The sequence below is a fragment of the Pleurodeles waltl genome, chromosome 2_2 (genome assembly GCF_031143425.1).
Source record: "Pleurodeles waltl isolate 20211129_DDA chromosome 2_2, aPleWal1.hap1.20221129, whole genome shotgun sequence".
Taxonomy (NCBI): domain Eukaryota; kingdom Metazoa; phylum Chordata; class Amphibia; order Caudata; family Salamandridae; genus Pleurodeles; species Pleurodeles waltl.
This window is the reverse complement of record NC_090439.1, coordinates 593,789,152-593,813,333: the sequence shown is the minus strand read 5'-3', so window position 1 is coordinate 593,813,333 and position 24,182 is coordinate 593,789,152. Positions and strand designations below refer to the sequence as shown.

General features: G+C 43.4%; 1 protein-coding gene across 1 annotated transcript in view; it reads right to left on the bottom strand.

Annotated features, from left to right (window-relative positions):
• LOC138282493 (chloride channel protein C-like) overlaps positions 1 to 24,182 on the bottom strand; it is an 858,631-nt gene that overhangs the window by 600,889 nt on the left and 233,560 nt on the right. Inside the window, exon 8 of the mRNA XM_069220139.1 lies at positions 14,331 to 14,428. Coding sequence (XP_069076240.1) covers positions 14,331 to 14,428 — 98 coding nt within the window. The remainder of the gene's footprint in view (positions 1 to 14,330; positions 14,429 to 24,182) is intronic.

Sequence of the window (24,182 nt, the reverse complement as noted above, 5' to 3'; positions counted from 1 at the left end):
AAAAGTAGTTCCAAAGTCTTAAACTACCTTATTTTTACATATAGGTCACCCCTGTGCCCTATGTGCCCCTAGGGCTGGGTGCCATGTAACTATAAGCAGGGACCTTATAAAAATAGTTTTATAAGCCCTGGTGAGGTGAAACAGCCAAATTCGTTTTTCCCTCATTGTAGTGAATGGCCTCCATAGGCTAGAATGGGGAGACTTTATTTTAATTTTAAAAGTCCCCTTAAGTAACAGATACCAGACGTGTGGTATCAAATTAATTGTTATAATAAATCCCACAACTTCCAGTTGTTGGATTTAATATAACTTGTTCAGGTAAAGAGTTTTAAACTTTACCTGAAAAGTTGCCAACTTCAGCCCTGCAGTGTTTTTGCTGCTGTGCTCTGACTGGCCAGCATCTGCAGCCTGGCCAGGCTGCCTTTATGAGGTGTGAAGTGGCCTGGCTCTACACAAAGAGATGTGCCTGGGGGAGGAGATCTCCCCTCAGCAGATGGTGAAGCAGGAAGGGGGAGGGCTGCCAAACTGGTCTTCAAAGGCAGGGAAGGACATTTGGAGCAACCCAGCAACACCCTCACATCCTGCAAACCCAGACAATTAGGTGCCCATTGATTAGATTAGGAGAGGGGTGTGTATTGGATTTGTAGCCACCCACGTGGGTGGGCTCAGCCAGATGTAACCTCCAAAAATCACTTTCAGCCATGATGGATTTGTGAGGAATGTTGCTCCCTGGGACTGATTTTTGCCACACTTCCCAGGAAGTGGTCATCACAGGGGGAAGGACCCTGCACCTGATTGGAGAACCAGGACCCCCTGTTTTTCACCCAGGAGCAGGGATAAAACTGGCAGACCTGCACCCACACCTCAGATCCCTATCAGATTCCAACAAGGAAGAACTACAGGAGAAGAAGGACTGCCCTGCTGGAGCCCTTACCTGCACCTGGACACTGTACTCTGGAGGACTGCATCAGCTGCACGCTTGGGCTTCACCACTAAAAGGACTTTACCTGTCTTCTACTGCTTCAAGAAGGGACTCCCTGTTTGCGACAGGTACACAGGAGCTGCCCAGAGTCCCCTGCATCAAGTCCTGCAAGCAGAGCCTAGCTGACCAGCATCCAGTGGCCATTTGAGGATCCTGACCAGGTGCATTCTGGGAATTGTAGTCCCAACTCCTAAGGAGCAACTCAGAGCTTCTGGAACCTTGGATCAAGTTGTGGACACTTCAAGGACACAAAAAGGACCTCTGGAAGAAGATCCAGTAGTTTGGAGCAACTCCATAAATTGAAGAGATGCAGTGTGGGAGTCGTTGTCCCAGACCCCAAGAGGCACACCAGAGCCTCTGAACCCTTGGCTTGTGCTGTGGACCACTTTCCTGATTCAAACACTTCTGAAAGTAAGCGTGACAGTGTTACCTCGTGGGTGGCCTGAACTCTGGACTTTGTTCCTTTCCAGTGTGACCTTTTTCAACCCTTTGAGCGCTAGTTGCTTCTATGCGCTAGAAAGCATTAATTCTTTAAAAATTCATATCTCTGGTTCCCCTTATCTGATTTTATTTGTTTTTGTGTCATTTTAAAGATAAAAATATAATCTATTGTTATAAATTGATTTTGGATTTTCAAACTGTTTCCTGTGTTTTATTTAATGACTGTTTTGTGATTTTTGAATGCTTTACGCTTTGTCTCCTAAGTTAAGCCTTGTCGCTCGTTGCCAAGCTACCAAGGGTTGAGCTGGGTTTAATTTACTGAGACCTATCTGGACCTAAGTGGAGGTTGGTGGCCTATTGCTAAGTTTAGATACCTACCTGCCCTTACCAATAACCCATTTTCCAACATTCGTATTAGCCATCAAGAAGCAGGAACGACCGGCTCATCAGCAAGCTCATTATCTATGCCTACCATGGACCTAATGGGAGAGGGGTCTCCTTGCCTTTCTGTCAGCAACGGGACAAGGCCCACCTCAGTAAACATAGATACTGCTTCACCAACCTGCTCTCTCGAAAACCCTCTTATCCCTTATTCTCAAGGCTTAATAGTAAAGGGGCAGTGAGAGAGAAAAGCTCCCTCCTGATGGAGAATGCATTAGATGATCAGCCTCTCAATAGCTTAGAGGCTTCAATAGCCTCAGTCACTCTAGGCTTCATTGATCCTCTTCCTCTGGCATCACATTTATCAGTCATTAGGGATGACAATCCTGCTCAACTTTAAAGCCTCCTACATCAAACAACTGTAACTACACTGTCTAATCGCACCGTTAAGACCATGTTGAACCTTATCTTAATGGAGCTATGTGACCTAAAAATAACTCACGAACTGACTCATAGAAAAAAACTACCAATCAACTACTCCAATACAATTCTAACATATAACATTTGACGTCCCGGATCTCTCAAGTGGAACAGAGGGTCTCAGATCTTGAAGATACGCACCAAAGATCCACAACTGTAGTGAGCTAGACGCAGACTGAACTAGTGGCACTGTATTACAAATTGGATGATATTGAAAATAGGTCTAGAAGTTCTAATCTGAGATTTTTCAGAATTCCAGAAGAGATAGAAACTGCATCCTTAGTTACAAAAGTGCTAACAGATTTGATTCACAACCATATACTTCTTGACAATACTTTGGCTTACCCAGACCTGACCATCATGGGGGCCCATAGAGTTCTGGCAGCACGGTCTCAGAGCTCCAAATATCCACGTACTATCCTTGTCAAATTTTGGTGATTACAGGATAAAGGAACCAACCTTATCTCAAGCTATTAAAAGGAGAACTTTTAAAGTAGAAAGCGATTTGTCTTTTAGGATCTTTTCCGATATGTCCATACCTACAGCACGTCGACATTGTGAATTTGTTAGCCTGAATGATGACTTTAAAAAACTGGGGGGGCCTGCTGGTATAGTGCAAGTGGTGAAGCTAAAGGTTTTTCATAAGGGCCAGGCCCATATTTTTCAAATAAAACATTTGCATGAATACGCCTTGTACTTTCTCGAATAGGTTGCAAGACCAGCTCCGGGGCCAACAGGCCCCTAAAGACTCCTATATTTTTTACCAAATGAGTGAGAGGCAAACTAGCACGTTCTCCTCTGGCTTCATCAAAATTGCGTCATGCAATGCGAATGGGCTGAATAATTCACATACATTTAGAGCAATATTCCATTGGTTAAGATCCTCCCAGGCCCAGGTGATTCTATTACAGGAAACTCATTTTAAACAACAGACCAACTTCCCTAGCATTACCAACTTAATTTCTCATTCCTTTTTTGCCACTGCTCATGTGGCCGTCCGTGGCGTGGCAGTTCTCCTCACACAGGACTTCCAAGGAGAAGTCCTCGAGGTTCAGCGGGATCTTCAAGCAAGATGGATAGTAATTAGCGTTAAGGTAGGAAGGCCACTAATGCATATTTCAAGCTTCTATGGTCCCACAGAAGATTAAACTACCTCTCTGCAAAGTCTCTACGACCTTTTGAGCACACTTCCTGGCCACTTGGTAGTCGGTGGTGATTTTAATATTATTCAGGATATAAATCTAGATGCCTCCTGCAAAAATCGTTCACAAAACAAGCTGAGAGCACACCGATTTTTGCCCAAATGTATCCGTGATCTGGCTCTCCAGGATCCTCGGTATCAAGGATCGATTACTTCTTAGTATCTCATTCTTGGGATAGAGTTGGTTCTGAACATAATATCTAACCCCTTTTTGGACCACTCTGTTCCATTGGTTGAACTACCTTCCTCTGATCAGCAGTGAGAAAGACCTAGGTGGTCTCTAGATAAATCTTTATTAACCAATGAAGGCTGGACCTCCACACTCAAAGTATCAGTTGCCGAGTTTTTAACTAGAATGAAGCAACTGCCTCTATCTTCACCGTCTGGGAGTCATGTAAGGCACACATTAGGGGGGAAGCCATAGCTTTTAATGCCTTTCTTAGGAAAGCCAAGAAGGAGAAAGTAAACAATCTTCAGCAGGAACTTAATCACTCCACGGGCCTGCATCAGTCACTCAGCGATCACAAGTCATGGACTCGCCTCTATGATGCTAAAACCCAATTGAGGATTTTTTCTTAGAACCAGAGATTGTCAATAATAATACATGATTTCAGCAATATTACAAAGAGAGTGAGCATGTAGGTACATTTTTGGCGCACTATATAAAAAAACGTCAGAATGCTTCTTTAATCACATACAATTTTGCCGAATCTCAGGGGCGTATGGTGGACCAGGCTAAGGAAACAGTAAAGGTGTTTCTAGCACACTACACAAATATCTATACTCCCAAGTCAGTTACAAGCAATGAGATGGTTAACGAATATCTCGGATCAGTCTCTTTACCGATTCTCGACCAAGAGCTCCAATGTGCACTGCTGCAGCTAATCACTAAAGTAGAGGTTGCAGAAGCCATTAGGGGTTCTCTGAATGGCAAAGCTGCCGGGGAAGATGGTCATCCAGCGGAATTGTACAAAATTCTGTCCGAGCAGATTGCAGCGACCCTAGGCGCACTCTTTAATGCAATACTTAATGGAGGAAAAGTACCTAGTTCATTTACCCGGGCAGTTATTGTCAGCTTCCTTAAGAAAGACAAGGTTGCTGAAAAACCTGATTCTTATCACCATATTAGTCTTCCTAATAATGATTATAAGATCCTTATGAAAATCTGGTCAGCTCGTATTACACCCTTAGCCCAGGGTCTTATTCATCATGATCAGTGTGGTTTTCTCCCAGGAAGATATAGCTCTACCAACACAAACTTCCTGTTTCAGGCAATCGATTATTATTCTACAAATAAAATCAAAGCACCTTTAATAATGCTCGATGCGGAAAAAGACTTTGACCTGGTACAATGGGAGGTCCTTTTTGCAATCCTCTGAAAATTCAAGTTTCCTGATAAAATAGTCAAATTTTTTTCCAATCTTTACAAAGGGGCATAGGCCAATGTCTTTTCACAAATAATCAGGATGGTTTCAATACGGCATGGAACCCGGTAGGGATGCCCTCTGTCTTCAGTCCTCTTCGCTCTTTTTATCAAGCCATTGGCTTTGGCTCTGAGGCAGGATATTTCTATAAAACCTCCGATACCAGGTGCCCCCAAGCTAAAACTTTTTGCGGATGATGCAATCTTGTACCTTGCGGCCGACTCCCAGAATATTGAAAAGGTCTTTAGCAAAATCCAAACATTTTTCAACCTGGGAGGCTATCAGATTAATAAATCCAAATCCGAGGCTTTGCTTTTTAATGCTCAAGATTCAATCTTGCCATCCGAGATGCAAACTAATTATTAGACCCATCACCCAATCAGATATTTAGGCATTTATGTCACTCACAACATGTCCGACCTTTACTCAATGAACTATCTCTCTACTCTTAAAAAAGCACAGGCTCTCATGTGCAAATGGCAGAATTCACCATTAACAATAATTGGCCGGATTGCCTTGACCAAAATGATGATACTACCTCTATTCCTATTTATATTCTCTAATGTATGATCAAGGCTCCTCAAACGTTTTTCAAGGATCTCAATGTAATACTACATAAATTCATTTGGTCAAATAAAAAACCTCACACTCGGCTAGAGACAGCTCAGCTCACTCTAAAGGATGTTGGCCTAGCTTTACCCCACTTTAAAAAGTATTATGAGGCGAACTACATAGATTGGATTGTAAGTGCTTCTTCTACACATCATGTTGATTCGAACTTCTATTGGAAACAGATGCTTTTTGAAAACAACATTCATCCGTCTCATTTTCTTAAAAAAACATGGCTTCCGAAACGTACAAGATATAAGATCCCAAACCTTCTCTGGTCCAGATGTGCAGAACTTCAACAAAACTATCATTTTACTCAGTTCTATCCAACTATTCCCCTAAGAGAAGCTGTTGCATTTGGGCTTCCTCTTGCTACCAAAGCCCCAAATGACTGGGAAAATCTGGGGTTGGGAAAGCTTCAGGATTTCCTAGTAGGGGACAGAGTCGTATCATGAGGACAACCCCAAAGTGGCAATCCAGCTATTTCATCACGCATAAACCTTTCTTATTTCCAGATTCTTCACTTTATCCAGACAATGGGTTCTCTAGGTCAATATCCAGATGATTCACTATCTTTTAGAATTACACAAGCCATGTGGGTTCAGAAACGGACAGGGGGCGGTAACTGGTACAGTATCCTTCTAGAAGAATTGCCAGCTAAAGCTCTTCCTCCTGCTTTAAGCAGAATAGTAGCTGCTACAGCTTGCATGATTAATCCCCAGACATGGAAGCATTATAATAACTATTCCTCCAAAGCCTTAAGAGGCGCACATTTTAAGAGAATGTCATTCCTCACAAAGTGGATGCTTTACTATACTCCCGTGCAACTTAATAAGATGGATCCATCAATTCCAAGCAGCTGCTTCTGATGCCATTGTGAGGTTGGGGATTGCCGGCATGTCTGTTATCTTTGTCCTGTTGTCACTAATTTTTGGGTCCAAAATTTCCAATCGATTAGCTTGAAACTTCAGGTAGCACTAACACCAGAACCGCTGGGGGAACTTTTCGGCATATCTAATCATCGCGGGCTGTCCAAATGCGCAAAACAATACTTCTTTATTGCAACTTTGATTGCCAAATCCCTGATCTTCCAACAATGGGAGACCCCTCTAGCTCCATCATATGATTTCTGGGAAAAGAAAATGATAGCAGTCCAAGCTAAAGAATTTCTGTATGCACAAAGAATCGGGGCCACACGGAATTATCATTCCGTTTGGGGAAAAAACATCTTCATCCTCAGTCGGATCTAGAACTTAATCCAATCAAATGTATATTGCTTTAGCACGTCTTTATGATTTATCAGATTATTATTAGTATGTAAAAGAAGCACATCAAAACTCAGCATAAAGTCCTGCACTGTATAGATCTTTATGCATATTTCGTTATTATGATTTGTAATTTTGAAGCTTAAATGTCATACCTGCTCGTATTTGCTTAATAAAAATATTATTATTTTTTTAAGTTTCAGAACCAGATGTACAAAAAATGGGTGGCAAAATAGTGGTGGCAAATCATGACCAGTATTTTATTGCAACGAGTAAAGAATTTTTAACAACTGAAAAAAAAATATATATGTTCAGTGTTTAGAAACATTGTTGTAAAGGTTCACTCCAACACAGGGAAAGCTAGTAACCCACTATGTTTCTTTTATATTCCAATACGTTCATGGAAAAGACAGAAGAGCAAAGAGACCTTGACCCTCTGTAATGCTATCTGTATTTAATCACCAGCTCCATCTAGACCACTGACTCCATTTTGTGCTCAGCTTAGCTTTATACATGTCACATTGGTGCCGTAGGTATTTTTCCATGCACAGCTTGTGCAACGTGTTTTCGCTCTTTCTCACCGAGGATGGGCACATAACATGGGGGAGTATGCGTGATAAAATGTACCAGACTGATAATGTTTATGGTAAGTGAGGGAACAGCTCGGTCTTGGAAAAACACTGTGAGAGTTGGCCAGTCTCTAGCGTGTTTCTTTTCAACACTGACCTGGTGCGGCCAGCCTTTGAACAGCAACTTTATGTATGGGAGGGGGAATTTCTAGAATGTTCCTCTCCAGTTTGTTTAAAGGATATAAGGAGAGGAAGCTTGACAGCTGGAACTAGAAGGAACTCATTCTGAGGAGGGAAGCCTTGCTCAGAACCCCGGTCATCCTGGTTCCACAACTTGAACGTGGCAGACAAAGAGATGATGTTCAGGTCAAGCCCCATGGTGAGGCATTTTTCTTAATTTAAGCTTTGCTTTGTGCATGCGTGAATATGTAGTATATATATATATATATATATATATATATATATATATATATATATATATGTGTGTATATATATATATATATATATATATATATATATATATATATATATATATATAAATAATAACCATTGTTGAGTTCTGTGATCATTATTATTTCACTGCTGTGATTATTTTCAGAATTGCACTTGTTTTACTGCCTTTGAAATAAAGCCTACATTATTTTCTCTGTGCAAGAAACTTGAGAAGTGCCTTAATAAATTCATTACACAGACTAAGAGTGCTGCATTCTTGGCATTCCTTTCCTTTCATCTCCTCTTAGTGTGAGGTAGAGCATAACACCCTCCCAGTCAGATTCTGCATATTTTATTCAAATAATAAAATAACCTGAACCATTCATTATATAATGCCCGTGTAAACCAGCTGCAAAGATATGCTTTCGTCCAGTGCAAACCACATCGTGTACTTCAGGGCTGGAATAACCTGTGGGCTCCTGGGCAGCCTCACTGCAATTTGAATTCACTGTGATTTACTAAAATATGCTTAGAATGATTAGGCCAGGAAATTTCAGTAGTCCAGGGATACAACAGTGGAAGCAGATAGAATGGGATGTTTTACATGACAAAAAAAATTGTGAGTGGATGTCTTGAGTGATGGGTTTCTTAACATTTCTTCATCAGCATAGAAATAACGCTCTCCAGTATCAGATTGAAATCCAGAATCCAGTGCTTAATTTGTGCCAATGTTTGCTGGGGTTCAACACAGACACTTATTTCACAAAACTGGTGCAGCCTTATATTCCACCACATGGTGGAGGTGTTTGTCTATTTGTAAGCACAGTATATCAGCAGCATTTTTCATAATTCCATATATACATTAAGCAAATAATATAATCATTTCCAGACCATTCTTACTGCTTTGAGTGGCCTGAAGCAGTAAAAATTGTCATATTTGTTGGAGTGTGATGGAGTATGATGGCCAGAAGGTAGCATCAATACTGGAATTTTGCAGCACTTGCATGGACAGTTGGTGGGGCATGTTGCAGTGACCACACCTGAAAAATATCTTGGGCCCTAGCACTTACATTTCTTATAAATTAAGCACTGAAAGAATCATACCCAGATACAGAAAACGAGTGACACTGACATTACTACTGCATGATGGAGTAGGTCAAGCACACTCAAATCCACAGCAATTTTTTTTAACAACTAGACAGTTGTGCCTCCTCATCTAGTACACCTGAAAAATATCTTGGGCCCTAGCACTTACATTTCTTATAAATTAAGCACTGAAAGAATCATACCCAGATACAGAAAACGAGTGACACTGACATTACTACTGCATGATGGAGTAGGTCAAGCACACTCAAATCCACAGCAATTTTTTTTAACAACTAGACAGTTGTGCCTCCTCATCTAGTACAATCTGACAAACATCAAAACAAAAGACCTAGTGAACATAGAATCCTAGGTATCCTCAGACTTCATGTGCAACCCATTGAACTCAAGGGTAGAATACAGGCCCTCATTACAACCCTGGCGGACGGTGGAAAAAGGGCGGTAAGACCGCAAACAGGCCAGCAGTCATTACCGCCCCATTATGACATTGGCGGTTTGGCATATGCCAAACCGCCAATGTCCCACACTGTCCGCCACGGCGGTAACGACCGCCAGGCTGGAGACAACGGTCTGCAGCCCAGCGACCATCACTAGACCGCCGGCGGTATCAGGACCCCGCATACCGCCATGGATTTCATGGGGTTTTCTACCACCATGAAATCCATGGCGGTATGCACCATCAGTGCCAGGAAATTTGTTCCCTGGCACTGATTGGGGTCTCCCCTCTCTCTCTCCCCTCTCCTGAGTCCTCCCCCAACACCCACGACCCCCCTACCAACTCCCCAAAGGTAGTAGGACCCCCCCACCCCATTGAAACCCCCACACATAACCTCCAAACCCCCCTAAATGCACGCTCACACCACTCACACACATACACGCGCACATACATGCACATACACATACACGTTACATTTACCTTACACACATTACACCCCTGCATGCATACACGCACTCACACAACCCCTCTACACACTCACACGCACACCCCCATTCACGCACACACCACACAACATCCCCCACCCCCTCCCCTAACGGACGATCACCTTACCTGTTCCGGTGATCTTCAGGGGGGGAACAGGATCCATGGGGGCTGCTCCACCGCCAGCACCCCATCACCAGAACACCACCATGCCGAATACTGGGTCGTATTACGGTGGGCGGTGTTCTGATGACGTGGCAGTGACAGTGGAGCAGCCTCCACTTCACCGCCGACTGCCAGTATGGCTGCTGGCGGCTCTCCGTCCAAAAAGGGGCGGAGGGTTACCAGCAGTCATAATATGGTTGGTGGAAGACCGCCAACGCTGGCGGTCTTTGGCCCAGCGGAACCTAGGCGGTCTCTGGAGGAGACCGCTGAGGTTGAAATGAGGGCCATAGAGTTTAAAAAAAGTCAGAAATGTTCTCATGCTGCTAGCTGTGGGTAAAATGGGTATGGAAGGAATACCTCCTCAAATAATGTCACTACAGCTTTATCACATGCACTACAGTTTGGCTACAGTTTGAATATAGAAACAAGAATACTGTAGAATGTGTAAAATGTAAACAAAAGTATAATAATATAGTTTGGTTTTAAGAAACCTGGTGTTGATTTACAAAAACCAGTACAATCAATCAATCAATCAATCAGTTGATTTGTAAAGAGCTACTAATCACCCACAAGGGTATCCAGGCTCCTGCAGGTTGCTAGGCTTAGTCAAAAAGGTAGGTCATCAGTGTTTTCCATAAATCCATAAGCAATGGGGTGATGCGGAGCTGCAAGAGCAGGTCATTACAGGCCTTTGCTGGGAGGTAGGAGAAGGAGCCTTCTCCGCTGGTGCTTCCATGGATGCGGGGAATGTGGGCGATCGATAGGGAGGTGGATCAGCATTGTCTGCCTGGTTGGTGGAAGTTCAGACGTTGGTTGATGTAGGAAGATCCGAGGTTGTGAAGGGCCTTGCATGGGTGGGTCAGTATCTTGAACTGGAATCTCCTCTGTACTGGGAGCCAGTGGAGTTCTTTGATGTGGGGGGAGAAGAGACCCGGTGGGGAAGGTTGAGGATGCCTGACTGTGGCATTCTAGTTGGCCTGTAGCCTCTTGAGGAGGTGGGCAGAGATACCATACTAAAGTGTGTGACCGTAGTCAAGTCAACTTGTGAGGTGGGCATGTGTGATGGTGCGTCTGATGTTGAAGATTTCCATAGCATGGACAGGCCGAAGAAGCAGGCTGATGAGACCACATTGACCTGGGAGTTCATGGGAAGATTTCTGTTGAGGATGATGATGAGGTTTCTGGATTGACTGGACAGGGGCGGTGCGGGACCCAGTTTCACGGGTCACCAGGAGGAGTTCCAGGAGGTAGAGTTGTTGCCAAAGATCAAAACTTTAGTTTTGTTGGTATTGAGTTTCAGGCAGTTCTGTCTCATCCAGTTGGTGACGCTCGTCATGCATCTGTGAAATCTGGCTCTGGTGGTGGTGGGGTCCCTGGAGAGGAAGAGGATCAATTGAATGTCATCTGTGTATGAGTTGATGTTGAGTTTGTGGGATCTGTCAATGTTGGCCTAGGGTGTCATGTAGGTGCTAAAGAGGATGGGGCTGAGGGATGATCCCTGAGGGGCCCCGCAAGATTATGTCCTTGGATTCAGAGGTGAAAGGAAGGAGGCAGTTTTTCTGGGTTCTTCCAGTGAGGAAAGAGGCGTTTCATCTGAGGGCATTTCCTTGGATACCGATGTTGTGTAGTTGAGTAATCAGTGTGTGGTGGGATACCGTGTCAAACGTTGCAGTGAGCTTGAGGAGGATCAGGGCTGCCTTGATCAAGGAGGGCTCTGATGTCATCTGCAGCTGCGATTAGAGCGGGGTTGGTGCTGTGGTTGCTGAGGAATCTGGACTGGGAGGAGTGGAGAAGGTGGTGATGCTCCAGGTGAGAGGTGAGTTGCTTGTTGATAGTCTTTTCCAGAACTTTGGCTGGGAATTGCAGCAGGGAGATAGGACAGTAGTTTTGAGTTTGCTGGGGTCATTGATGATTTCTTGAGTAAGGGTTTGAACTCAGCATGCTTCCAGTCTTTTGGCGACATGGGCATGCTTATTGAGGTGTGGAGCAGGGAGCTGAGTTCTTGTCTGATTTTGCTGGTTCCACGGTTGAGGATGTGGTGTGGGGAGGGGTCACTCAATGCTCCTGACTGGATGGAGTTCATGAGGGTGTTGGTTTCCTGGATGGTGGGTGTGTTATAGGTGGTGAGTCAGGGCCCTGTGCCTAAAGTGGTGGTGCTGTGTAGGTTGAGGAAGTCATGGATTCAGGTTGGGGTTCGAAGTTCTTGTAGATGGTGGTGATCTTGTTGTGGAAATAGATGGTGAGATTGTCACAGAGCTCCTGAGAGAGGGTGATGTTGTTCTCTCTGACCGCCGTGTTGGAGAACTCCTTGACAATGTTGGAGAGTTCCTTGTTGTTACTGGAGCTGAAGTCTATGTGGGCGGTCAAGATGTCTCTTTTCTTTTTTAGTAGAAGACGATTTTAGAGGGTTAGACAGGTCCTGAAGGAGATTCTGTCAATGAGGTCCTTGGTGGTGCGCCATCTTCTCTTTTGTTGTTTGCAGTTGCATTTGGCTGCCCTGAGTTCTTCTGTGTACCAAATGGTCTATTTGGTGGACTTTGTGTGGTGGTTGGCTTTGACGGGGGCAACTTTGTTGGCGCATTTGGTGATCCATGCGTTGAAGTTCTTAACTCCTTAATTGAGGGAGATGGTAGGTCTGATTTGGAGTAGTTAAGACTGTTGGACCATTGGGATTCAATTATTTTTTTTCTCAACTATGGTGGGGGACTCTCTCTCAGGGGAGTGTGGTGGTGTGTGGACAGGTTATGTGGAAGTGTATGATGAAGTGGTCAGTCCAGATGAGCTCAGTGTTGTGGCTGTACATGACTTGGTCACTTGATGAGAATACGGGGAGTGTGTGTCCTGCGATGTGGGTGAGGTCATGTACAAGTTGGGTGAGTCCTATGTTATTCATTTATTCGAGGAGGTTGGTGGTGTTGGCGTCACTGTGGTCATCAAAATGAAAATTGAGATCACTGAGGAAGATGTAATCAATGGGGAGAGGTGCGATGAAGTCAGGGGTGGTATTGCAGAAGTTGAGGTGATGTCCCAGAGGTCGGTAGGCGAGGGTGCCTCTGATAGTTGACTTGCTGTTGGGTTCGAGTTTGAAGTTGAGGTGTTATATGGTTGGGGTGATAGTGTCCATAGTGGTGGTAAATTGCATGGTTTCTTTGTGAATATTAGCTGTACCTCCACTGGGTTGGTATTGGCATGGTCCCTGTAGACGATTTTCTATCCTTCTGATACTGCTGTGGTGATGTTGGAGTGGATGAAGGGTTCAGTCATGTTTCAGTGAGGAAAGCAACATCAGGAGCTCGGTCCCATATCTTGGTGGCATGCTTGCACAGCAAGGGCATATTGAGGAGGATGCACATGAGCTGGTGGTGCAGTGCTGTGGAGGAGTGGTGGGAGGTATGCGTGGTACTGGGGGGGTGAGCTGTTAATTGTGCTAAGACAGGTGAAGGTGCAGTTTGTACAAGAGAAAGGACCTTTTGTGAGGACGGGAAGGCGCAGCAGCAACAATCGCTGGAGTCTGTGTTCAGTGCGTGGAGTGTATGTCTGATTAAGGCAAAGGTGTGAAATAAGGGAATTCGCTAAACACATTGGTGCAAAATGCATCCAGATTTATGCTTACATAAATGTGCAAATCTTTTTGAAATTTTATTTGCTACACTAACTTCATGCACTTCAATGAGTCAGTCGGTCAAGTATTAAGAAAATTGTAGGTAAAAAACCTGCAATCAGTAGGTTTTGCTTGAAAAAAAATCCTACTAAACCTACTTTAGGCACAATTATTCATCCACGCAAAAACTTTTTAGTGATTGCTTGCTATCAATCAACGTTCAATAACATGGTGAATCTTTGAGATTTGAGTAAAGATTATTTAAAAAGATACTGTATCCATTATCTGGGCAAATATTTGGTAAAGTAATTTCCTGTGATGTCATTAGTTGGGCCAAAAGGAGTGAAATGTCACCACCTCTGATATCATTAAGGTCAATTAGTGTGTGCTGTGCAGTTGCCCACTTCTGTGAGTCTGGTAACGCATTTGGCCTAAATCCTGCACATTTATGATGCTGATTGCCAACATGCGCACTGAGCAGTCAGCCTCTACAAGATGCAAAAGCCGCTATCTGAATAAATGACTTTCACAGTTGGTCGAATCTGGGTACATTTCCACAAGCATGTTTGTGCTCTGAGCATTGGATCTCATTCTAATGAATCGGTTGCATATGTTTTGCACACTTTCTGCCCAATCCTTCGATTCGAAATTTAAGAGAGTGGAGAAGGATGAGGATAGAGTCTTTCCGAGGGATGTTTATCTGGCTTGACTGCAACAACATAGGAACATTTTTAAAAAATACATTTTTATGACTTACAGCTCAGGCTGGGTTTCAAATTGCAGATCAGTTTCCTTCACGACAGGAGTACAAGGGAAGAAATACGGAAGGTATACAGTAATAGTGAGGGTTACCACCTGCATATGCAAAAAATAAAGTTGGGTAAATAAACACAAGAATGAAAGTGCAAGAACATGTCTGTCTTCCAATCATGCACAAACAGCAGCATACCGTAACAAATGATTTACGACAACATTTCAAGTAAAAATTAGATGTCTGGAAAATGAAACCCGCAAAATCAATTGGGGGGAAGTAGATGTTTTTTGTTGCCAGTAGGTTAACTCCACTTCAAATGCTACAGAAAAAGCCCACTCTCATCTCTGTACCTTGTTTGAAAAGCCATTTGGCCTTTTTCCAATGACTCACACCCATCAATATTTAGAGGCATGCTTCATCATTGAGTCCTCGCCCAGAATGTGTGCACATCTTGGCGGGCACAGCTTTGCTAGTCAAGGGAGCGGTTTTAGATCTTGGTTCAAGACAAAGCAAACCTAAAAATAAAACTTCCTAGAGAAATACACCAACGATTGAATACTAGTTAATTTAGGGGTCCACAGGCAGGAGTAAAACAAGCATTTGCAATGCAATGGGTCTCGCGTTTGCTTGAGTTAGAGGTTATTAGCGTTGTAAATGCCTAACCGGACTTTTCTTCCACATAAATTGAAAATGAAAACTAAAACAGTTCACATAAACAAGCCGATTCAAAGCACCAAGGCCAACCATGAGCATGAGCGTAAATGAGACACACAAAGGGGAAAAGAAATTTGCTTGCAGTCAAACTATCGGCAATCGTGTAATTACCCATCTAACAGGGATGGCCAAGGCACTAACAAAACCGCCCCAAGGAAGAACAAAAGTAAAGCACTTACCAATGATAATAAAGGATTTTTGAAAGGCAAGCCCATGAACCCGTGGTGTGCGTGGTTAAAAGCCCACAGAGAGATACTAATCCACCACTAATTCCTCTTGGGTTCCGGAGTAGTGTGTTGCTTGCCGAAAAGCGCTTTGACGGCTGGTCAGGGGTAGTAAGCGCTATATAAATACTATAACAATACAATACAATACAATCACAACACGTCAGAGCGCTTGCGCGCTCGACCTAAAAAGACCAGATGCTAATGGAGACCGTGTTTCTCCCGCATCTATGGGTGTACGTTTCTGCCTGTTTGTTCATGGACATACGGGTCAAACGGCTTTCATCAGCGTCAGATAGTGCCCTGACAATTTCAGATCGGTTTGAAAGTGTGGCATGTATTAATGTGGGGATACCACAGTGAAGGTTATACCCAAATGCTGCATACAACCTTGAGGTTAAAAGAATTAGGGCTCTTTCGCCGGTGCAGTGTGTTTCCTTTATAGGAAAACGATGTATGCAACCGCATGGCTTTGCCCAAATTTCCTTTAGCACGTGTTTTTTCTCTGCCAAGTTTATTTAACCATATCTCAAGCTTTGGCAAATAATTATGGAATAGTCATAACGTTCTCATTTCCCCGTACATGATACGCCGGAATGGGGTATGTATTCACAATTGAAGTTGGCATTTTGTTCTCTGCAATGTTGTATGAATTCTGAGACTGCGGAGCAGGCTGTTCCGTTTCGGCCCACTAGTGGGAAGCAAACTCCCTGAAAATCGAAGAGCATCCGAAAATATGAACTTCAAATGGTGTAATATTTGCAAACATAAACTATCAAGATTTTGCAATTAAGAAAGGATATTTATTATCAAAGTGCAAATGACTTTGCCATTTTGAGCTCACACATGCCTTTTGTGTGTCGATGTGGAGTTTCTCTGTCATTTCTTTTATTGACTACACCTTGGCTTCCAAAAGTTCCTCTCTTGTCAATATCGTTTAAAACATCAACGGCGAACGTAAATTTAATAATAATTTACTTTAAAAAAAAAAGCTGACTTCCAAACGTCTGGAGAGCCTGGCTGGACCAGCAATCACATTCATCAACAGCTCTCCTCATAAAAGAGTAGTCACAGACACCTTGTAACAACAGTCCCTCAAATTTCCACTTGACTCAGTTAGTTAAAAAAAATACAAATCCACATTAACCTAGCTACACCATCAACTTCACCCCATTGCAGATCTCCCCAGGATCACCAGGTCCCTGGAATTCCAAAATCCCAAATCCAAATCGCTTAGGAAGCAACGATTTATTTGGCACTAGCTAATAAGACTTCTGCTTCAAACAGGGAACTCAAATATTATGGGGTGACCTACTTAAAAAGGCAGATAAGTGGTCACTCAGCATGCTAATGCACAACAACCCCTATGCCACCTTCGACACATGAGCCACAACATTCCACTGTACCGCAACATTGTAACGTTGTAGACCCCCTAGGATATTGCGGCATACATTTCCAAAATTTGCGGCACTAAAATGGAAATTTGTTGACATTATTGTGGTACTTTATTTTACTTATAATCATTCCCTTTCAGCTTTAAATCGATGGGAACAGTTTTAGTAGGGTATTCCACTTTAAAATAGGCATGTTTATAAAGTGTCTGAGAGCGTTTGTGTACTATATTCTCCTTTGTGGTAACATTCTGGATCATAGGGTAAGCCAAACACAATAGCACAGGGTTGCTAGACATCCTGTTTTCTGTGGCATTCTGCTGACTTGGGGCTAGCTGCTCCAAGCCCCAAAGCCATCTGCTACCATGCTTTGATATTCCCACTATGAGAACCTTGAAGAACATAAAAGACATTCAACACTTAGGGCCATATGTACGAACACTTTTTCCCATAGACAAAGAATGGGTAAAAACCTTTGCTACATCTGGCCCTAAATTACTATGAGTGCACCTAAATGTGCATGTGTTTTTGACTGGTTGTCTGAGACCAGCCAAACACACATGCACACTTAGGTTTCTCCAGCCCTTTGCGTCTGAGCAGTGGTCACTGCCGCTCAGACCAATCCTGTTGCTGCTTTCATGCAAAGTTTTGCATGAAAGCAGTGCCAGGATCACTGGAGAGCCTGTGCTGGTGTCCCAGAGGTGAATACTGGAACTCCAGAGAAAGAGGAGCGAGAGGTGGTAGGATGCGGCAGGGACAGAGGTAGGTGAGTTTCTTTTTTACCTTGTCTCTGTCCCCACTCCTCCCCTTGTGTTATGTGGCAGCCACAGCTGTACAAAACACCTATAGATTGTGTCTCCAAAAGTTCAAAAAGGCCCTATTAGCCAATGTGGCCACATTTTAGCTATCTGATTCACTAATGGGGTCCACTTTTATTTTGGTGCCCTGGCCTATTTTCTGTCCCAGTCCGACCCTGGTCTTCATATAACGTTATTGGAGAGTGCAGAGTAAATCCTCCCCTAAAATGCATCACTGGTGTTCATTGCTATGTGTGCATGTGTGCTTTTATGTTAGCTGGACTTCATTAAAATGGACGCCATTAGATGGTTGGATAACTGGCAGTGGAGTGCATGACTATGATGGGCTTTATAATTTGTTTATGAATGAACTTCTTTCAAGTAACTGTTTCAATGACAAGTTGCTTCAATATCTGGTAGACTAGGTCCAATTTCTCCCCAAGAATTAGGAAAGAAGACAGAGTATTGGGTCAAGACTAGGGTGACCAAGACTTCCACTGGGGGTGACCAAAAGAAAGGTGTTACAAAGCCTCCCCAAGGGAAGGGTGGTGAGACACCTAAGGATAAAAGTAAAGATACAGCTAAAGGCCCCCAAAAACCTGAGCAGGAGGGTGGGCCCGAGTCTCTTCACAATTTTCACATAGATACAAGGATAAAAACTTTGATCCCAAAAAGGCCTAGTATTTCGACTGTAGGTGGAATGGACACCAAGCTGGAGACTTGGCCTGTTCCAAAAAGAATTCCCCTAGTACTGCACCAGCTTACACTGGTATAGCCAGTCTACAGGTGGGATCAACAGTGTGCTCAGAGAAAATCAGTTTTCACACTGAAGCTAGTTTAGTGTATGAGGGTGGGGTAGATGTGGCCACTCTTGCTCTCTGGCCCCCTAATATGAACAAATACAGACAGCATCCTTTGATTAATGGGGCAAAAGTAGAAGCCCTGAGGAATACACATGCCAATGTCATCATAGTGACAGAAAAACTGGTTTCCCCAGGACAGTATTTGGCTGGACAAACCTATCCAGTCAACATTGCTGACAATGTAACTAAGGTCCATCCCATGGATATGGTGACCTTAGAATGGGAAGGGGTTACTGGCCTGAAACAGGTAGTAGCCTCCTCTGCAATCCCAGTTGAATGTCTGCTGGGGAATGACCTAGAGCCCTCAGCTTGGGCTAAGGTAGAACTCAAAACCCATGCAGCAATGCTGGGAATCCATGAGATGGTGTGTGTAAAGACTAGAGTGCATAGTGTATTTGTATGCACTGTCCGGTGTTAGGGGACCACAATGGTCCAAGTACACACATTGTAATGGTTTGTTGGAAATTAGAAGTGGTGTCTGCAGTGGGCGTTTGACGGTGGAACCCTTAATTTGTTGGCAGATGTTACAACAAAGGACATACTGCTTGGCCTGTTTGTATAGACCTGGCCACCAATACCGTGCTTTAAATAATGCTATTGTAGCCACCACACCAGCATGGGCAGATGCTACCCCCTCATGCACTGCTTTAATCAACTCTGATCTTATGGGAATTAGTCGAACCCCCACGCCTGGTATTTTTACTTTCGCGTCTAGGCAGCCTCACATTCGGTAGGAATATTTAGCAGGAAATGTTTTTGAATTTCCGGTTGAATGTCCGGTTTCGTTCCAGACAGGTTACTGCAGCAAAAGCAGCCATAGCTACTGCAGATTTGGCGGCTTCATCAGCCAGGATATTTCCAGTAATATGTATTCCAATGCGTTGGTGTCCAAGTGTACGTACAACATGGACGTTTGGTAGCATTTCCTTCAGATCCTCTACTTTCCCCCACAGAAGTCTGTGTTTAATGGTGTTGCCTTTAGAATCTCTTAACCCATTCTGGTGCCAGTATTCATTGAAGAACTGGATACAGTAGTACGAATCACAGACTATCAGTGTTAACTGTGTAGGATCTGTATGTTCCAGTGCCATCACCCTGGCCTTTAGCTCTGCTAATTGTGCTATGCAATCCCCTACGGTTTTCGTAAATGTATGTTGGGGACAAAATGTATTATCCTTCATGTAGCCACTTACGACTGTGCAAGCAGCTGAGTATTGATGTTTTGTGCCAATTACAGGTTGTGCTGCGCCATCGGTGTACATTACTTTGATATTGATCAATAGGCAATGTATTTGCTGGAACTGAGTATTCTAGTTCATATTGCAAAAAATCTTGATTTTGGTAATTTGGGGTCACAAATGTATTCAACATCAGTGGCTGTCAAAGATGTTGCCCATTGAATCCAACGTGGATGTAATGCTTTAGCGTTTAGAACGCTGGCTTTGGTAACAGCCTCAAGGGCTGGAATTGGAGAGACGACAATAATGCGTTATCCCTGGGTTAGTGGTCTTTCTTCAATGACAGCCACCTGAACAGCAGTGAGAATGTTCTCAGTGGGAGCTAGGCGTTGCTGCGCTGCTGAATACAAATGTGATTTGTATGCAATCGGGACTGTCTCACCCTCACTGACAGTTACATAGGTGAAACCAATGGCACCAGCAATTACTCTGATGACCAGATGTTTATTGTTGTCCCTTGTGTGTAGGTGTTGTGCTGCAAGCATGTCTGTTTGCAAAGCTCTGAGAATGCATGTGTTTGACTGTCCAAAATGTACTTGAAAAGTCAGGACATATCAAGTCATATAAAGGTTTTATGCATGATGTGTAATCTGGAATGTAAATTCTGCCAAAATCTAGGAAACCCAATAGGGATTGGAGTTTTGTACTTGTATTTGGAGGTTGGAACTGTGCGTATTTTCCAAGAATTGTTGTGCTAGGCTCTTTCCTTCACTTGATAGCTCATATCCCAAAAACAGGACGCTAAGGAAGGCTATTTTTGTTTTCTTGAAGTTGAATTTATAGCCAAATTCAGCAAATCCTACAACAATGCAGGCTACTCGTCTTAGATGTTGCAGTAATTCATCATCCGTGAGATAAATATCATCTAGATAAGTCAGTGCTTTAGGGTCAATGTCGTGCAATATTGAAGTCACACGAGCCGCAAACAGTCCTGGAGTGTTCTTGTACCTCCGGGGTAAACAACAGAATTTGTTCTGGGAGCCGAGTGTGCTGAAACTTGTTAAGTCTCTACTCTCAGGTGCTATGTTTTGGCAGAAGAAACCATTGGAAATGTCCAGTGTTGTTTTGTATTTTTTGCGCACTGTGTTGTTCATGAGTGGTGTGCTCTGTGAGTTTTGTATAACGTATGTGTGTGCATGACTGTTCAAATGTCTGTAATCTAAGACTATTCTGTACGAATGGTCCATTTTAGCTACTGGGAATAGGGGATTTTTCATTGGTGAGACACAGGGTTCAATTACGCCCTGGTACTCCAGTTGTGTGAGAATTTCCCTCACGGGTGCTTTAGCATCATGTTTTATTGGATAGTGGGGTTGTGGTTGATTTTTAAAAGGGATTACATGATAGGGGTAGTCTTTATCCCACCCTATACGGTTGCAATTTAACGGTGTTGCCTGCGCCAATGCCCAAGCAATGGTGTAGGATTCTGGGAGCTCCTAGGTAACAAGAGGCGAGAAAGGTTTGATAACCTCATCCCCATATGGGCAAGTACGGACAAATTCAGGTGGCCAATCCCTTTCGGCCAGTAGAATATCATATATGTTTTCGATGCTGTCCTAAAAGATTGCATCGATTGTGCGCTCAATGTCTCCTTCTAACTGTAACATTACTTTCTACACCCTATCAGGCATGGAGACACGCATGTCCGCAGTTTTTACGTGTTGGAAGTCATCAGTTGCTTTCACTTGCTCTAGAAGATTCCGGCAAATTATTGTGACCTCTGCCACAGTGTTTAATAGCGTTAATGTCCACTTCTTGTTCTTCAATAGAGCCCTCTTCTTGAGTGGCATGTCGGACTGCAACTGCTGCCACCTTTTTCTTTTTGAATTAGGGTTTTTATTGGGGAAGTTTCTCCTCTTTTTTAACAGAAACTTCTGTTGAGCGTTGTGATTCCTGTCTCGGTTTCACATGCTCAGTTCTTCGCTCTGACCGCCCACCTCTCTCACTGCATTTTTCCGTTGAGTCCTGAAAGGGCCGAGATTGGCGTGTATCAGTACATTGATATCTGTCAGGTGTTTTTATATTATCTCTATTTCTGAGATTATATCTATTCTGTGGGTTCTCCATACGCCAAGATTCTCCCCTTTCTTTTTTAGGTGTTTATTGTTTTTTAGCCCAGCGTTTCTTAGTGCCCTCAGTAGCTTGCTTGGTAGAATCTTTATTAGATTTACCCTGTAGTAGTGGTTTTGTGGGTCTTACCCCCAGACTATCTCGACCAATGCTGGAGTAGGTCTCCGCAATAATTTTAGGCAGCTCAAGTTCTTGGTCCTTTGGAGGAACGTCCCGGAGCGGCATGCTCACTGCTAGTGCGACCGCTTTCCCTTTAAGGTTACTCAATATAATTGAGGACACTGTGGCAAAGTTGCCCATTAGTTGCATCCCCAAGTCCAGGGCCAGGGCAGCCCTGTATTCATCTTGAATTTGTTTCAACACTTACGATAAATTGGCAATGTGCAGTAGTTGTACCATGTGCAGTAGTATAGAGCGTAGCAAATACCATGCCCCAAGTATTACAGTTATCTATGGAGGGAACCATCAAAAATGGCAAGCACATAGTTAATATTCTATGGCTATCCTGAGGTTCCCTATGGGAAAATATTGCTTCCAGTGCTTTTATTTTTTGAGCTAACCAAAACGAAATTTCTTCCCGTTTGGCGGGTACTTTACGCATGATCGAATGTACAGTCGCTGGATTAATACCTGGCGTTATTGCATGTCGTTGCACCGGAGCAGCACGTGCTGGGTTTGTATTTAATGTTTACATTACAAACTGCACTAATCCTCTATATATTTCCGCCAGCTCAGCGTATAAGTGACGGACCTCAGCTACCGCCAAGGCTGCTGCATCAGGGTGAGGTATATAAGTGGCCAATAAAGGCCAGATAGGACCATCATTACTTATAGGACCTAACCTAACATGTAAAACTGTGTGGGGTAGGGCGCCATCATGCCAATCATTATGTTCTTGATAAGATAGAGGTATTTCTAGATAAGCATATGCTCTGTATTGTGCAGGTATATTTGCAGGTGTATAATGATGGAATGTATTTGTGTTCCCATCAGCTGCTGGAAATGTGACCCAAGAAAAAAAAAATTCTGTTGTATAGGCTGCATGAGCCTCAACAAATGTAACTGGACCCCCCGGGCCGTTAGGCCATGTGCCAATAAATGTGCAGTAAGGGATGGTCGCATATTGACTGCAATTCCTACCCGTTGCGGGTTCACCATAACGAATGGTAAATTTTGTTCAGAGACAAGCACACCAAATGGGGATAATACTTTTAATCGTTCAAGCTTGGACAACTCACAGCGTTAGTTAGGTACTCCCTACTTAGCTGAGGAGGAAAATCCACAATACCATGGACATCTCCGTATATAGTACTGAGGTGTCTTTGTATGTAGTGAGACAGAGATACTCAGGAGGACCCGAGAATTAGAGCCTGACCAAAACGTTGGCGGTGCCATGTCACGTAGGCTTTCATTATTGCATTGAGACTACTGGATTTGAGCGGAAGTATCACCTGCGGTGTGGGGGGACTGAGTCTAACCCACTATAGGAGACACCTGTCGAACTAATCCAGGTTCTGCTCCGGCTAACTAGCAGTGCCTCATCTCCACCCAAGAGCAGGGATGATTTGGCAGCTGAGCACATGACACAATTGACTCCTCAGGGAAATCGTGGTCACTCAGATCACATCTGTTTTTCTCACTTACATTAGTCTCACATATACAAGGACAAACAGAGGCAGTATATGTTTCAATAAGGTTTTAATGAAGCAACTGCATCTTACATAATAAAGCATGTACTGCAATAACCAGGACGATGAAGCATGACAGGATTAAAATAGTGACAAGGAAAGTAAAACATAAAAATAACGCTACCATATTGTCACTAGAATCATTGAAATAATTTCTAACTAGGCTATGTTAGAGCACAGCATGTTAAGCTCTAGTTCTGTCCTTCAGGTTCCCCTGGGAAGACATCATCCCTCATACCTGATCAAGAGGCCTGTAGCCTCCAGAAGCAGCTGTAGCAAAGCGTTCAGCAATCAGCATACAGTCATGGTCATCTGGCTGTAATCTCCCTCTAACGTGTACGGGATGGAGAAGTGTTTTTATAATAAAACAGCTAATGTTCTGAGAAAATGTCCCTACGTAAGGATGTGTTTGTTTCTATGAATACAAGAGACAAAGCGTTACCACGTTTACCGGCAACCTATCTTTCTGCAGCCTTGAGAAAAGTACAGAGTGAAAGAAATGTCTTATTTAAGAACGCAGTGCTGGCCTAGGCAAAGAACAGCTAGATAGAGAGAAATAAAACAAGACCGCAAATGTGGCTATTGTTAAAATAATAAACAAAGCTGAATCAAATATATCAAATTAAAGTGCACAGCTGCAGGCCTAGTGTGCTAAAATATTGTGCATGGAGCTATAACTAAAATGGCTACACAACAAGACGAGCACAGGGTGAAAAAGAAGTGTTGGAGCCTGGATTAATGGCTCAAACTTCCAAGAGAAAGAGGAGGAAGACTGGGGGACCATCTTCTATACTGCAAAAAGCACAAGACTCCTCTTCTCAGGAATAAGTCTTATCTTCCACTGAGGGAACTGAGCCCATGAAGCTTGAT